A 13,732-nucleotide genomic window follows, 5' to 3' on the forward strand; every position below is an offset into this window, starting at 1 on the left:
TCAAGTCCCAGACTCGATTGCCCCGGCACAAAATGGAGCCTACCTTTCGGCGAGCGGCTTCTAGCCTTTGCGGGCGCTGCTCTGCTACTCTTCGGAGGCAATTGGCCACCGGGAGCCAGGCGAAGCCATGGATGAGGATATCAGCCCATCACATCCGAAGCGTCCATTCGACGACCAAGGACCCGAAGCGACCTACACCTGCTCAAAGGGACTTTTCGACTACGGCAAAGAATCAATCCGAAGCTGCAGCTGCGAGCAAAAGCCCGGAACCTCCAGTGCGCCTCAGCGAGAATGACCTATTCCACCCATTCTCCAAGTCTCCCGTCCCGGAGTTCCGACGTCGAGCGGCCTTCATGCGACAGCATGCCTACTGCCCACACCCCGATCACCAGCAAACGAAGGTTCCGACTATCGCCCCCCAGCAAGAAGATGCCAAGCCCCAAGGCGGCACCCAGGCACCGGCCCATGTCAACTTTGACTGCCCTGACTGTGGACTTCCCGTTTACTGCTGCGAGGAACATTGGATGGACGATTACGAGAAGCATCTTGAAATTTGCGATACACTTCGACAGATCAACGAAGATGATCATGACTTGCGTTCTGGCCGAATTTTCCATGAAGCAAACCTTCCGGACCTGCAAATGGAGGACGCCGCTATCAACATGACAAACTGGGATACTTTCATGTACACCAGAGAGTTTGATGCAGTCAACTCGGATCGTTCGATGAGACAGATTACCCGTCTCTTGACATACCCTGTGACGATTGGTAGTGTTCTTCACGAGCTTAGCCCGTATAGCATGAAGAAGGGGGAACGATTGACAGCAGAGGGATTGAAGAGTTTCAGCGGTTGGTGCTACAGCTTGCCCTGGCTAGATATTGCAAAACTAACATATGATGATAGCCTTGCGGTACAACCTGCACCCCCCCAAGTCTGGTCGAGGTTATGGCGTCAACCAGCTCCGGCCTGAGCCCCCACCTGTGAGACTTTTCATCCTGGGAGCTCGTGCTGAGTCGTCTCTGCCGCGACCTGCTTGGGTGCAGTTGGCACACATGTTCCCCGAGGCCCGACTTCACCTCATCTTTGTTGGACCAGAGAGTATGGCCAACCGTGATGATGAGTTTCCACTGCCGGAACGCACTCCATCGAACCCCTTTGGAGCGGTGGTGGAAGATCGTGTCTGGTACAAGATGAAGATTAGCACGATCGTGGATTACTACCACACCCTCCACAAGACCCAGCACTTTGCGCCTTACGATCCCTACTTTGATTGCTTTGTGCTCTTCCACCCTGGTCTGGGTCACCCTGCCAGCAGTCACGAGTGGGAGGAGACGCTTCCTCTGCTTCTCGAGACCAAGGTTCCTATCATCAGCACTGGATATACCCAGTTTGATATGGAGCGGGATGTGGAATGGGTGAACAAGAAGTCGAAGGGAGAGTTTGATATTCTTCTTCAGCCCGGCGAGAACGTCTTCCGAAGTCTTCGATGGGATCTGAATGACATGGATCCCCAGGATATCAGCTGTGGTAACTGGGGTGTTTGGGCTTTCCGTGGCAAGAGGTATGCTGTCGCTGATTGTCCTTACTGATACAAACGCTAACTTTGACTTTACAGATATGAGACGACGGTTAAGAACGAAGAGTAAAAATGTGAACATGACTGATGTTGGGAGGAGTTGTACCCATATTGTACAGAATCTGTAGCATATAGTCGAGTCTGGATAGACCAGACTGAAGGCATCCTGCTTCTTACTTATTGTGAGGAAGAAGTAGAAAATAAGAACATCTCCTGGACCTTGATCTTTTAGCGATTATTCATGACTGATCTGCGAGGCTTGCATTAATTAAATCCTTCAGAATCAAGCTTGCTTAATAACAACTTCAATGCCATGCCGTCGCCGTAGCTAATACAGGCAAAGCAGGTACGAAGACATGCCTCCCCCGCGCCTGCAACGCACGGTTCAGGCAGGGCAGTAGCGAGCGAGCGAGCGGGTCAACCCGTGCCGTGGGCGGGCAGGAGCTTAACACGGCGACACTACATGCGACCATGCTGCGACCTGTTGTTAAGTCAACCTCCAACCTCCAAACCAGAGATAATAACTCCAACGACGTCCGCCGCCCTCATTATAATCCGCCTCCGACGCCGGGCCATGATTGCGAGGCCCAGCCGATCGTCCCGGTCATGACCGCCGCTTCTCCCGTGGCCGCGGCCACTCCTCCTGTCCGCCCTCCGGCCCCACGTCCCAAGACCGTCGCCTTCGAGGGGGATGCGCCGTCTTCTGCTACCTCACGCCGGCCGAACCGCTCGAGCTCATCCGATCCGCTGTCTGACCGAGCGACATCTCTTCTGATACGTCGCACGCTGTGCTCACCGCAGCTTGGGGACAAGAGCCGAGATACGCAGGTGCCCATCGAGGAGCTGCTCCCGCCTCTGACCAGCCGCAACGATGTCGATCTTCAACTATACGCATTCCTTGCCATTATTATGAGAGAGTTTGTCCAGAGCTGGTATAGCAAAATCACCTCGGACGAGAACTTTGTGTCAGAGATTTTACACATCATCGCCCACTGCTCACGGGCGTTGGAGCAACGGTTTAGGAAGGTTGATCTGGAGAGTCTTCTACTAGACGAGATACCTGACTTGCTGGACAAGCACATCACTGGTGGGATCTCTACGTTCTAAATGATCTTGATACCGTCTAACCGCCACCAGTTTACCGTACTGCACATAATGCTGTATCGAGGCCGCCTGTAGAGGTGGACCCTCGAGAGGCGTATCATGCTCTATGCCCTCTTCCACACCTTGCGCCCGTTCCTCGTTCAGATGACCCGGACATAGGATCAGATCAGAAGGTGAACGAGGCGCTCTACCGTCAGCTGCTCGTTCAGGGCGTGTTGGCCATCCTGCTACCAACCGAGGACCTGGAGAATCCTTGTCTCACAGCCCTCGTCGAGCAGATCTTTTCCGAGCTCATCATTGGCAATGTCATTGCCAATAAAACCTCTCAGCCGTGGCTGTTATACGAGGGAATCTGCATCTCAGCCAGGGTGATACGAGAGAGGAAGGAAAAAGGGGCCATGTCAGAGAGTTCAGGTGAATCTCTGGAGCCTCAACTCGAGGTCAAGGGCGGTCGTGCGTGGTCTGTACGCTCCATGTTCCTGGGCGTGATTCAACTAGGTATGCTGGTCGTGGGATCGCTTCGTTTCATCACCACGGCTCTTGTTATGGCGTCGTCTCTTCCCGCTAGAACCACTCCCTTGGAAGAAAGGGACGATATGATGGATCACGACAAGTCGGCCGCTTCCATCTCATGCTCCAACCCGAGGTCATCCGACACGGCCAAAGCCCCTATCCTATCGTGTCGAATCTGGACCTGTCTTGGGAACCTGCTCGAGTTGAGCATGCGCATGCCTTGGCTTGCCGGGTTTCTGTCGCTTCTCCAGTACGGCGCGATTAACGGACCTGGACGAATAGCTGGTCACGATGGGCCTGTTGACAGGTAAGATATGATCATTCCTTTGAGTTTCTTGATGGACTCTATTACCCCTTCATTCACCTCGCATGAGTGCCGAGTCACTGGACCTGTTGATGCTCCAGTGAGCTTTCAGAACAGGGATTCTTCAACGGCTTGGTGAGGCAAATCGGGCCGCCCGGTGGTTTACGGCCCATGCCGTCCGTCTTGTTTGTTCAACGATAAAACGTTTTTGGCGCACACCCTCCTTCGCAATCCACATTCAGTCGGTCGCAAGCGCACGAAAACAGGGCAAGACGATTTCACTATCGACGTTTGGTGTCTCGAACATGGACGGGATGGGTCTTGAGAAGCAGCCAATCGAAGAGCGTAGCGCCGTCTTTGGCTTCCGATTGCTTGACGAGGTGCGCCAAGCTAGGCCGCTTCGTCCAGCAGGATTACCAGATTACGCGCCCGGCCCTGACCGGGATGTCAGCTTGCTGGAAGAGACAGACCGCCCTCTGAGCGCTCAGTCGAGAGAGGCAAGGCGAGCAACAAACAACACCAACAAGCTTGAATTGACTCTCGCCCCGTGCCGCGCCACCCGAGGGGCTAGCTAGGATTTCCCGAGACGATGAAAGTCGGACCTGTCTCGTCCTTTCTCGTCGAGGAGGGGGAGTGAGGGAAGATTGGCGATGCCCTGGCCTAGCCTTGCCTGGCCTGGCCAAAGATGATACCACCGAGTGGCACCTCTCAACCTGCCAGGAGCGGTTTGGTCTGTCAGGCCTCATCTCTGAAGGAACCATGCTGGTATCCGAGACGGTTGCACAACCGCTGCCACCTTACCTTGCCGACCTTGAGGGACGAATCCGTCTGGTGACATTGGTTTGCACACCACCCACCAACATCCATCAACCGCCGTGTCTCTCTGTCACGCCTCATGGACCTGCTGTGTAATATCACAGCTCCTGCATCAAACACGCCGGGCTGGACGCGTCTCTGTCTGTGCTTCCCCGCACTCGACAGGTCCCCCTTGTCTGACCTATCCCCGGTCTCAATTTCACGCCTTTGATGCTGCCCGGCTTCCTGGATCAAGATGGCAGCACCACCCTCCATCGTTGCCGGCCGGTCCATGCATACGACGCTGAGGCCCAGTGGTCCATTGACAGCCTCGTGTTACTCACACACACTCGCATCGAAACATGTGCCCCTTGCTGCAGGGAGACAAAGCAACGCCTTTCCGCTTGCTTGCCTTGCTTGACAAGGACCCCCCCACGCTGCGCTGCGATGCGATGTGCTGCACTACGTTACGCTGCGCGACTTTGACTTGAGATGCAAGCTAACCCCTTCTCTTCCGTAGGCTACTCTCTCATCACGTTCATTCTCTCTTTTCTCCTTCTCATCTCCCCCCTCTCCTGCGCACCCTCCGAGGCGTCCTCTTTCCCAACAACGCCCCCGGCACGACGAGCTTGTTCCCACCCTCCTCCGATGCCGAGCTGCGGGCCTTGCGTCGCAGAGCCGCTAACGCCCTTTGGGGGCTGCTGCCGAAGGGGGTGGGAAGCCTCTACTTTGGCGGTCGCTTATGGCGGCGCGGGGCGTCCACCGGTGAGGGGGACTCCTCATCGGATGAGGAGGATCTTTTGATAGACGAGATGGAGCGGCTCCTCCTGGTGCTGGACGACGAGTACTGCAACAAGCACCTCATGTACAACATCCTCGAGTTGGTGCTCGTGAGGCTGATGCCAGAGCTCAGCGAAAAGGGGGTGACGGATTTGTGGGAGGAGAGGCTTGGAGTAGATGTGTAGAACGATGATGATACCCTATTTTGTCAGTAGCTAATGAATGACCATTTCGATGAAATTCACGATGAATAGCAAAGATGGACGAGGTCAAGTTGTTGAAGAACAAGGGCATTTCCAAATGCACAATCGCCGCCCATTCCTTCCTATCCTCAACTATTCGAAAGGAATGTCCATATCTGAGCATCCCAAAACAAGGGGCAAGAGACCCTCCTCCCAACTCGAGCCCAACCACTAAAGCCTCCCATCATCGAGCACGTACATTCCCATGAATCCCAATGTCACCTTCTTTTCCCAAGCCTCCTCTCTCCCATTTTGTCCCTCCCCCCTTTCCATGATGACCGAAGCATCTGTCACAAAATAGAGACGCTTCACCCAGACCAGAAAAAACAGACCAAATTTCCATCCCACACTCCCCCACCTTACCCCTTTCCCTTAATGCCGATGCCTCGCAGCAAGTACCCTCTCGTCTTTGTGTGTGTGTGTGTGTGAGCAAAACGCATGCGATGTGAGTGGTAACCCAAAAAAAAATCCAAGGAGTGTTGCTTTAAACAAAACATGATTATGCCCTCCGCAGCGATGCCTTGTGATGTACGATGGAAAAGGAAAAAAAGAAGCAGAAACTATACTAGAAACATTGAGGTATAAGAATGAATAAAAAAAAAAAGACAGGTGGGAAAAAGGGGGGAACCAAAATTCAAGAGACAAAAATGAAGCATCATTGAGCCCTTATATGGCCATCGTACAAATCCCCTCTCTTTCTTGTTCCCTTTCCTCCTCATCTCTGTCCTTGTAGTACCAAGCTTCATTTCACTCTTCACGAAGTGAATGGCAGGTTCTGGAAAAAAGGGTCGTGTGGACGATTTGTTGTATGTAAAATTTGTGTTCGGGTTCGCGTGAGCGGGAGAAATAAGTCTTGGGTGGGTTTGTTGGTATCGAGTAATAAAAGAGTTGATTTGGTAAGATTTTTTAATAAAAAATTTTTTTCCCGGTCCATGTTGTTCTCTTCTTTCGGTGTGGATTGATTAGTCGTCGTGGTTATCTCGAGTAAAGTCGAATCGTGAGAGTGTAAAATATATACAACTCTTGGATATTCGTCGTTGGGCATCGAAAGGTCGAGGAGGGGGGATCGTCGAGAGTAGAAAGCGACTGACTATATGGTAAATCAAAACATGTAGTCAACAAACAGATCTAGCCTCAAGCGTCCATGACGCGAGGCGTGAATGCCAGGAGGGAGCCCCTTTTCTCTTCTCCGCGTGAGCAGATATGGCCCATCCCTCCCATTCTTGGTCTTCAAACCAAGGCACTCTCTTCTCTTCTGCGGCGGGCTCTTGTGATCATCAAGAGCTTCCCCTGTGCAGCGAGTGGTTCCTGCTGTGAAAGAAACAAGAAAACGCCCAGCATCAACAAGAAAACATTGTAAACGCATAGTCTTTCCCCCCTTTGACTAGCTTCTTCACGTCGTCTCCATCTTGGCTGATAAGAGAGCGGGCACCTCGGCGTCACCCTCGGGAATGCGAGACAGACCCCCTAGCGAGGGCCGACCACCTTGGTGCTGGTGGATCTTGAGCTTCTTGGTCAGCTGCACGATGGTGATGTAGTCGTTCGAGTCAAAGTTGCCAGCCGTCTGGATGTAGGTCAGCAACGTCTGGGCGGCACGGCGGGCATCCTCCTGTGAGGGTGAGACGGGGGAAGACTCGACAGGGGTCGGGCAGGTGGCGGTGGAGCGTGTGATACTCGAGTTGCTGCTGCTGCGGCGCAGCGTCGGAGGGGGCGAGTTGACGCTCGTGTCGATGCTGAAAGGTGCCCCGTGGAGTTCGTGCTGAGGTGACTCGAGAGCTGAAGATGGCGCCGTCGACGATGGGATATGTCGAGGTGTCATTGGCTCTGTCGACCCTGATACCTGATTCACGTAGTCGATGTTGAGTGAGGGGAACGTGTTGCTCCTCTTCTCTCGAGACTGGAAATCGGCGCCTCGTAGTTGATCCATGGGGAAGCCTCCAACGTTTGGGTCCGGCGAGAACGTAAAAGTGCTTGTTGGGCTCATTGTGCCCGAGAATGAAGACGCCGGGTTATCTCTCAGATCGCTGGAAAGGGACGTGGTCGACTGAGACTCGGGGTGCTTGTACGTAAAGTCAAAGTCGATACCATCGATAGGGCCATCCTCATCGCTCCGGCTCCCAGATAGGGGCGAGATGTTTCCCGTAGGCGAGGTCGGAGATAGAATATCCTGGCTGCTGTTGTTCTTGGTGACCAAAGTTGATAGTCGAGCACTGTCAGGGATATTGGCCTCCGAGGCTCTCCGCGTCAACTTGGCTCCTCCAATGCCGTGCTTTTGCTTAAACTTTTGTAGCCAGCTACTCGTCAGGCCGTTGAGGACGTTCTCCTGGTTCCCACTCGCGTGGGCAAACAGCCTGGCCTGCTCCATGATCTCCTCGTCGCTGACCTTGAATCCTCGCTGTTGTTGTCTCCTGACGTAGTTGCTGAGCGTGCGGTCAAAGTCAGGGTGCTTGCCCTTTCCGCGCTTGACGGCTGGGTTTTCTGGCTCCTGATCCCGCTTGAGATATTGATCCTTGTGCCTCAGAACCTTGGAAACCGTGCTGTGATGAAATGTGTCAGACCTTGTTCTATTGTTGCTTTTGCCGTTGATGGGATAGCTAGCCATCTGCTCAAAGCTCCGTCTCTGGGCCTGCCTACCTTCTCTCGACACCAAACCGGGCTCCAATGTCGGCTTGTCGAGTACCTGGGTTATCCTCGTGAAACTGGCACATTGCCCTCTTTTGCTCTGTGGTGAGCGTCTTCCTGGACTTTTCATGCTGCGTCGGTAACCTGGGAGGGTCCACAGGCGGTGCACTCGTGGCGGGTGTTATTGATAGGGGCGGTGCTGAGTAGCTCCCTGAGGGAGTCGGGTTCGTCAGTTGGCTCGGCCATGTCGTGTTGAGCATTGGAAGCTGGTGGTGGGCCATCGGGGGCGGCGGCGGTGCTGGTTGGATCATCTGGTGAGGCTGCGGCGGCGGCGGAGGCATCCTATTTAACGGTTCTGAAGGCATGCCGTGACTGACAAAGGCTCCAAAGGATGGGTACTCGGTCAATGGACTGGCGCTGTATGGGCTCTGGCTATAGGGGCTCATGCTGGTCCAGGTATCGCTGCCATAGCCATTGCTGTTGGAGCTACCATTGCTCTGGGCCATGATTGCGTCGTGGCCCATTGTCGACGTCCCATTGACGTTGTTCATGTTGTAAATGTAATGTTATATCTGTCTTGTCTTCCAGCTAACACTGGGGTCAATAAGAAGTACTGTTTTCGCGGTAGCTTAGCCCCCAACAGAGCCAGCAGCAGCAGCGAGTTCCTGTCCACAGGAACAATCAATTGATGGGGGGGGGGCGAGACCTGCGCCGGTTGGTTGTGTATAGAGTTGAAAGAATAATCAGGCTCCGAGATGGGGAGCTTCCCTCGAGATGCTGACCACCAGATAGATTTATCTGGGGAAGGACGAGGGAATAGAGACTTGGTGGGATGGGCCCTCACGTTTGATACGAGTTGTCGATGAGGAGATGCATCGTCTTGCCCAGATTGGTCCCTGAAAGTGCAGAAAAGGGAGGGGATCGATCCACGTTTGCTGTCGATCAAATCAACCCAACCAAGTTCCAACCAGGGGGTCGGATAGAATGGTGGTGTTGGGGGCGAGAACAACTATCTGGTGCATGCACTCAGACGCAGACAGACGCAGCCTCTTCTCCCAAAGACGGGGTCGTGGATCTCTCTCGTCTTTTCAGGGCTGAGGGCTGCAGAACAAGCAAAGACCTGTTCTCTCTCTCTCTCTCACCTGTCAACTCTTTCTGGCCAAGCTCAAGACTTGGGACTCCTTTCTTCTGACGTAGGGAGGGGGGAGAGAAAAAGTGACTTTCTCTCACTCTTCCCGTCTGCAGTCCCACGCGGCGGATGCTCCCCTCAGAAAGTGAGACAATGGCCGGGAAGTTTCTTCTAGTTTGCTTTTTTTTCCCTCTTGCTTCCTTTCTCTCTCTCTCTTTTCCCCTTCTGTTGCACCTCGTGGAGATTGCGGAGACTTTGACCCAAAAGGTAAACGCGGCAGGGCGAGAGACGAGACAAGACAAGACAAGACAGGACAGGAACGGAGGTCGGTTGGTAATAGTGTGGAGGTCGTCTCTGGTGCAGTGCGTTTGTGGTGGTGGTGCGGGCGGACGGGGAACAAGAGACAGCCACACAGACAAAACAGGGCGGCAGACGGGACGACGGAGAAAAAAGGACCAGCTGCGTAGCTAGATCCGGACGACAGAGTTTCGATGGCGGGTGCCGCAGACTGGAGGCGGACGTTCCAGCACGAGGGCCAGACCGTTGAGTATAATCGTTGTCTTGCTGTGCTGTGATGCGATGCGAGGCCAAGTGGTGGTGAGTGAGACCTCAAGCCCTTTTCACCGTGCTACATATGTAAAGACGAGGCCCCAGAAAGGTCGACGACCTGGTCCATCTACATATGTATGTATATGGGATGGGATGCAGAACGCACGAGGAATACCGGTGCCAGGATGTGGGGGGGCCTCTTGCAGGGGGGGGGGAGGGGGTGTGCCAGAGATTAGAGGGAGTGTGTGGACTCTCACTCTAGAGGTGAATCTCTTAGAGGTCGACTTGGTGTGAGTGTGAGCGAGTAGCAGTGGTGGTGGTGGTGATGGTGACGGGATAGGATAGCATGGCATGGGGGATACAGAGAGATATGAGAATGACGGGGAAACCTGGTTCGCATGGGGTATGACAAGCAAGACAACCGATGGCGATGCCTCCAGGGCAAGACCTCTCATCCTCCTCCTCCCTCTCACACGCGCCTATGTACATACACAGCACAGACAGGCACGACGCACGCACACACAGACACACACTAACAAGCGCGGCAGATGAGGACGACCGGCCGACCGACGACCGACAACGACCAAGAGGAAGAGACCGGGCAGGGCATCATGATGGCTCGGGGGTGGACCACCGGTGAGCCAGGGTCCAACTGCTTCCTCTCCCTCCCTCTTCCTTCTCGTCTGTCATCCCTCCTCCAACCCCGGCAAGGTAAGGTCGCCGCTCGCGGGAAAAGCAACTCACAATCGTCAGCCGTTGGGAAGAGACGGCGTTGCGTGGGTTAGACCCCCCCTGGTCAGCGCCAATCTGATAGGTGAGGTGAGAGACAGGGCAGGCGACCTCTCAAGGAACAAGAGACACAAGCTTTTGATCAAGAAAAGGTGGAAAAAAAGAAAGCAATGGACCAAGAGGAAAGCAAAGTCAGTGTCAGGGCAAGACTCTTCTCCCTCTCTCTCCCTTGCATATCCCAGGAACCTTCTCCCGTCCCTCTTCCTCTTCTCTGGTGTCTCACCCGTTCCGGACGAACCACCGTCGACTCTTCATTTCCTCATTCCCCTCTTGGACGAACCGGCCCTGCTTTCTCTTCGAGAAGGGGTTAGTTGGGATACATAGGCCCATGATTACAGACCTGGGCCCATCAAGATGAGGTCAGAAGAAAGGACGGGGCGTGCCGAGTCGAGTACGGTACCCGCTGCTGGCCCCCTCTCTCGCTTCTTCTTCTTTTTTTTCTTCTTCTTTTCTTTCCCACAAGCCGCGAGCACGAGCACGAGGCATGAGGCATTTCGACCAGGGCCTAAACAACTCTGTTCCTCTTCTCTGGTCTGGTTGGTGCTTCGCAGTGGTTCAATGCCGACATGACATCGTTCCCCCACGAGAGGGACCACTCTGCTCCGAAGCAAGCAGGGTGTGTAATACTTCCAAGCAGGTGTGTGGGTGCTCCAAGAGGGGGAAGGGGCCCCATGCTGGCTCAAGAACAGGACCGACGCGCGCGGGCTAAAAAGATAGTCGCCTAGCAAGGCCACCAGCTCGCTACTCTCATAGGGCATCTCTCACTGCCCTCAGAGTGCGGCGCCGGCGCCAAGAGCCATGCCTATTCGACAGTCCAAGATGGCCTGGGCTCGACTGGGTTTAAACTGGAGAGGCTATGGTGGGAGGGGGCCATAGAGTCAGGCCCTTTCTTCCGAGAGGGAGTCCACCACGAGTGGACCAGGTCACCTGCTAAGCCAGATCCTCCCCAGATACGAAATCCATCCCGCCCTGGCCTGAGAGAGTCAGACTGAGCCTGAGCATATGAGCCCGCGATATCGACATGCTGCTTCCGGTATAACGCCCCTCCCTCCCTCTAGACCGATGCCATGCCATGCCATCAGACGGACGGAAGAGCACCGACCGCGCTCGCTCGCTTGCTTGCTTCCCCCCTACCTCTTCCCCCCCAGCAAAGATCGACTGATGGGCCACGGATGAGATACATTCAGCAGCGACGACGACGGCGGGAGGTCCGGCTTGCTCATGGCATGGACAAGGGTCTCGGGCAGCCCTGGTCCCTGACCGACCAGAAGCAGGACTCCAGGATGATAATCATAACCCAGGCCAGCCGCCCGCGAGCAACAAAACCCGAAAGGTGTTGAAAAGGGTAAGGCGGCCAATGTCACTATTTAGCTTCTTAGCCTCAGGCACAAGAGCCGTTCCCTTCAGCTCTGCTTCAGCCTTCAGCCTCGGACGGGCCAGCTCGTGGCCTCGTTCGCCCGCCGGTTGGCTGTCCGGCCCCCCCTCTTCCTTCACCTCACCGTCCGTGGTCCATTACTTGCTTCTATTTCTTCCCCGAACGCCGGACTCTGTCGTCACGGTGCCCTTAAAGACCAATGCCCGTCCGGATGGCGAGATCCGGCTCTCGCGCCTTGTCTCATCGGATGGGGTCAGGCCTGGGGCGGAGATGATGGGTGAAGGGAAGAGGGGAGGGGGGGCAGACGAGAGCCACTCATCAGCGAGGCTCTGGCGGTTTGATTCGCTCAGCCTTGTCCTTTGTGCGCCATGTCCTGGCCCATCTCTTCTCCCTTCCTTCTCGCGTCTTTCCTCGCCTCGCCTTTGCCTCGTGGTTCCAGGGTGGTCGAGCCATGCTCGGGCCTCACCACCACCCACCCACCCACCCCCATCTTCCAGGCTTGACGAGGCACGTTTTTTTCTCACACTCTTATGCGTGCGTGCGCTGACCATGTCATGGATGGGAGCAACTGATCCCCGATGCGATGCTCGATAATCCCGGGACACTACGCTGTCGTTGGTCTTGTACCGTTCTTCCTGGTCCGTCCCCTGGCCAAGCCCGTTCAGCGGCCTGGCTTGGCTTACTGGCCAAAGTCTAGCGCGGGCAAACATCGTGGGCCGTGGAGATGTGCCGCCCCATGATACCTCGATAGGTAGTAGCTACATACCAGGACGGACGGGAGCGAGTCGTAGCCATGTTACTCTGTAACGGACTGGGCGCACGTGTGGCCGTGGTCCACTCGACAGCCCTCTTTTTTTGAGTTGTTGGTCTGTGTTGTGAATCAGCTCGTGACGGCATTAGCATTAGTCTGAGCGAGATGCGAGTGTTTCGTTCATCTTGATCGGTCTGCAGTGTTCAGCAGATAGTCCGTCCGCGATGGGCACTTCCCCCTTCCCTCATCTTGATCTCGGTGTCGTCGACCTGCTATAGGCGAGCAAGCAGCCATCCGGCGTCTCTCGCAGACACACCTTTTGAGTAGAGCAAGCAAGCAAGCAAGCAACATGATGACATGGTGCTCGGGATTCCGCAACTGGAATGACGGTGGGTCATAGCCTGGTCTCGTCCATCCTGTCCTATCCTATCCCATGCCATGCCCTGTAGAACTTGGTGTATGGATTACCGAGTAGGTACTGTACTGTGCTATACTGTACGGAGTACTGTCCGTCCGATGTCTGAATGGATACCTCTCCTACACCTGGTGCCTCGAGTCGAGACGAGAACCGAGACGAGACGGAGATCTACCGCTACTCTGCAACTGCAGCAGCAGGTAGGTAGCAATCAAGAACCCAGAGCCGGGGGGCTTGACATGGACAGAGGCAGACTAGTGGGACGGGCCTTTCTGGAGCCAGTTTGACAGCCGCCGCCTGCCGCCATCCATCATCCATCGCTCATCGCCAGTCGACGTCGCTCGCCATTCCGCCCCCTGTCCTGTTCAGCAGGAGAGGAGTGTCTGTTGTGTGTATCCATGTCATGGCATGTCTCCTCCCGTGTCTCGCGGCTTGGCTTTTTAACCTTTCCGAGCCGTCGCTGCACCCTCGGTGATTGTCGCGTATCATTTCTTCATCTCTCTTGGGGTTGGGCCTGGGCCAGAGAGGCAGAAGTCCAACATGGAGGAAAACGGCTCTCCCATGGCTAGTCAGATCTCTAGCGCAATTTCCGGGGGAGGCATAAACGGGTGTGCGCCCACTTCCAAGCGCAGCTAGAGCCTGTCCTGTCTACCACCTCCACCCCCGGCAGACCGAGAGCCATTGGGCAGCAAGCAACCTCTTGTGCTTGTTTGCTGCCGTCCGTCTTTTTTCGACCGCCGACAAGAGAGAAAGAGATCCTGACAACAGCAGAAGCCCGCTGAGAAAT

General features: G+C 55.0%; 3 protein-coding genes across 3 annotated transcripts; 1 reads left to right on the forward strand and 2 right to left on the reverse strand.

The window, feature by feature from the left end:
- Positions 1 to 26: 26 nt before the first annotated feature.
- On the forward strand, positions 27 to 3,505 carry NECHADRAFT_68635 (uncharacterized protein; the record flags this gene model as incomplete). Its single annotated transcript, XM_003051808.1, has 4 exons — positions 27 to 849; positions 905 to 1,569; positions 2,163 to 2,664; positions 2,715 to 3,505. Exons 1-4 carry the CDS (start codon positions 33 to 35, stop codon positions 3,503 to 3,505), a joined length of 2,775 nt encoding a protein of 924 aa, XP_003051854.1. The 5' UTR covers positions 27 to 32.
- Positions 3,506 to 5,017: 1,512 nt separating this feature from the next.
- NECHADRAFT_79345 (uncharacterized protein) lies at positions 5,018 to 5,588 on the reverse strand (the record flags this gene model as incomplete). The annotated part of the gene is made up of 2 exons (XM_003052256.1): positions 5,018 to 5,273; positions 5,515 to 5,588. 2 exons carry the CDS (start codon positions 5,586 to 5,588, stop codon positions 5,018 to 5,020), a joined length of 330 nt encoding a protein of 109 aa, XP_003052302.1.
- A 1,129-nt stretch (positions 5,589 to 6,717) lies between these two features.
- NECHADRAFT_23657 (uncharacterized protein) lies at positions 6,718 to 8,422 on the reverse strand (the record flags this gene model as incomplete). The annotated part of the gene is made up of 2 exons (XM_003052257.1): positions 6,718 to 7,852; positions 7,950 to 8,422. Coding segments are annotated over 2 exons (1,608 nt in total), but the record flags the coding sequence as incomplete, so codon positions are not given.
- Between the last annotated feature and the right edge of the window lie 5,310 nt (positions 8,423 to 13,732).

Source organism: Fusarium vanettenii (genome assembly GCF_000151355.1).
Source record: "Fusarium vanettenii 77-13-4 chromosome 4 genomic scaffold NECHAsca_3_chr4_2_0, whole genome shotgun sequence".
Taxonomy (NCBI): domain Eukaryota; kingdom Fungi; phylum Ascomycota; class Sordariomycetes; order Hypocreales; family Nectriaceae; genus Fusarium; species Fusarium vanettenii.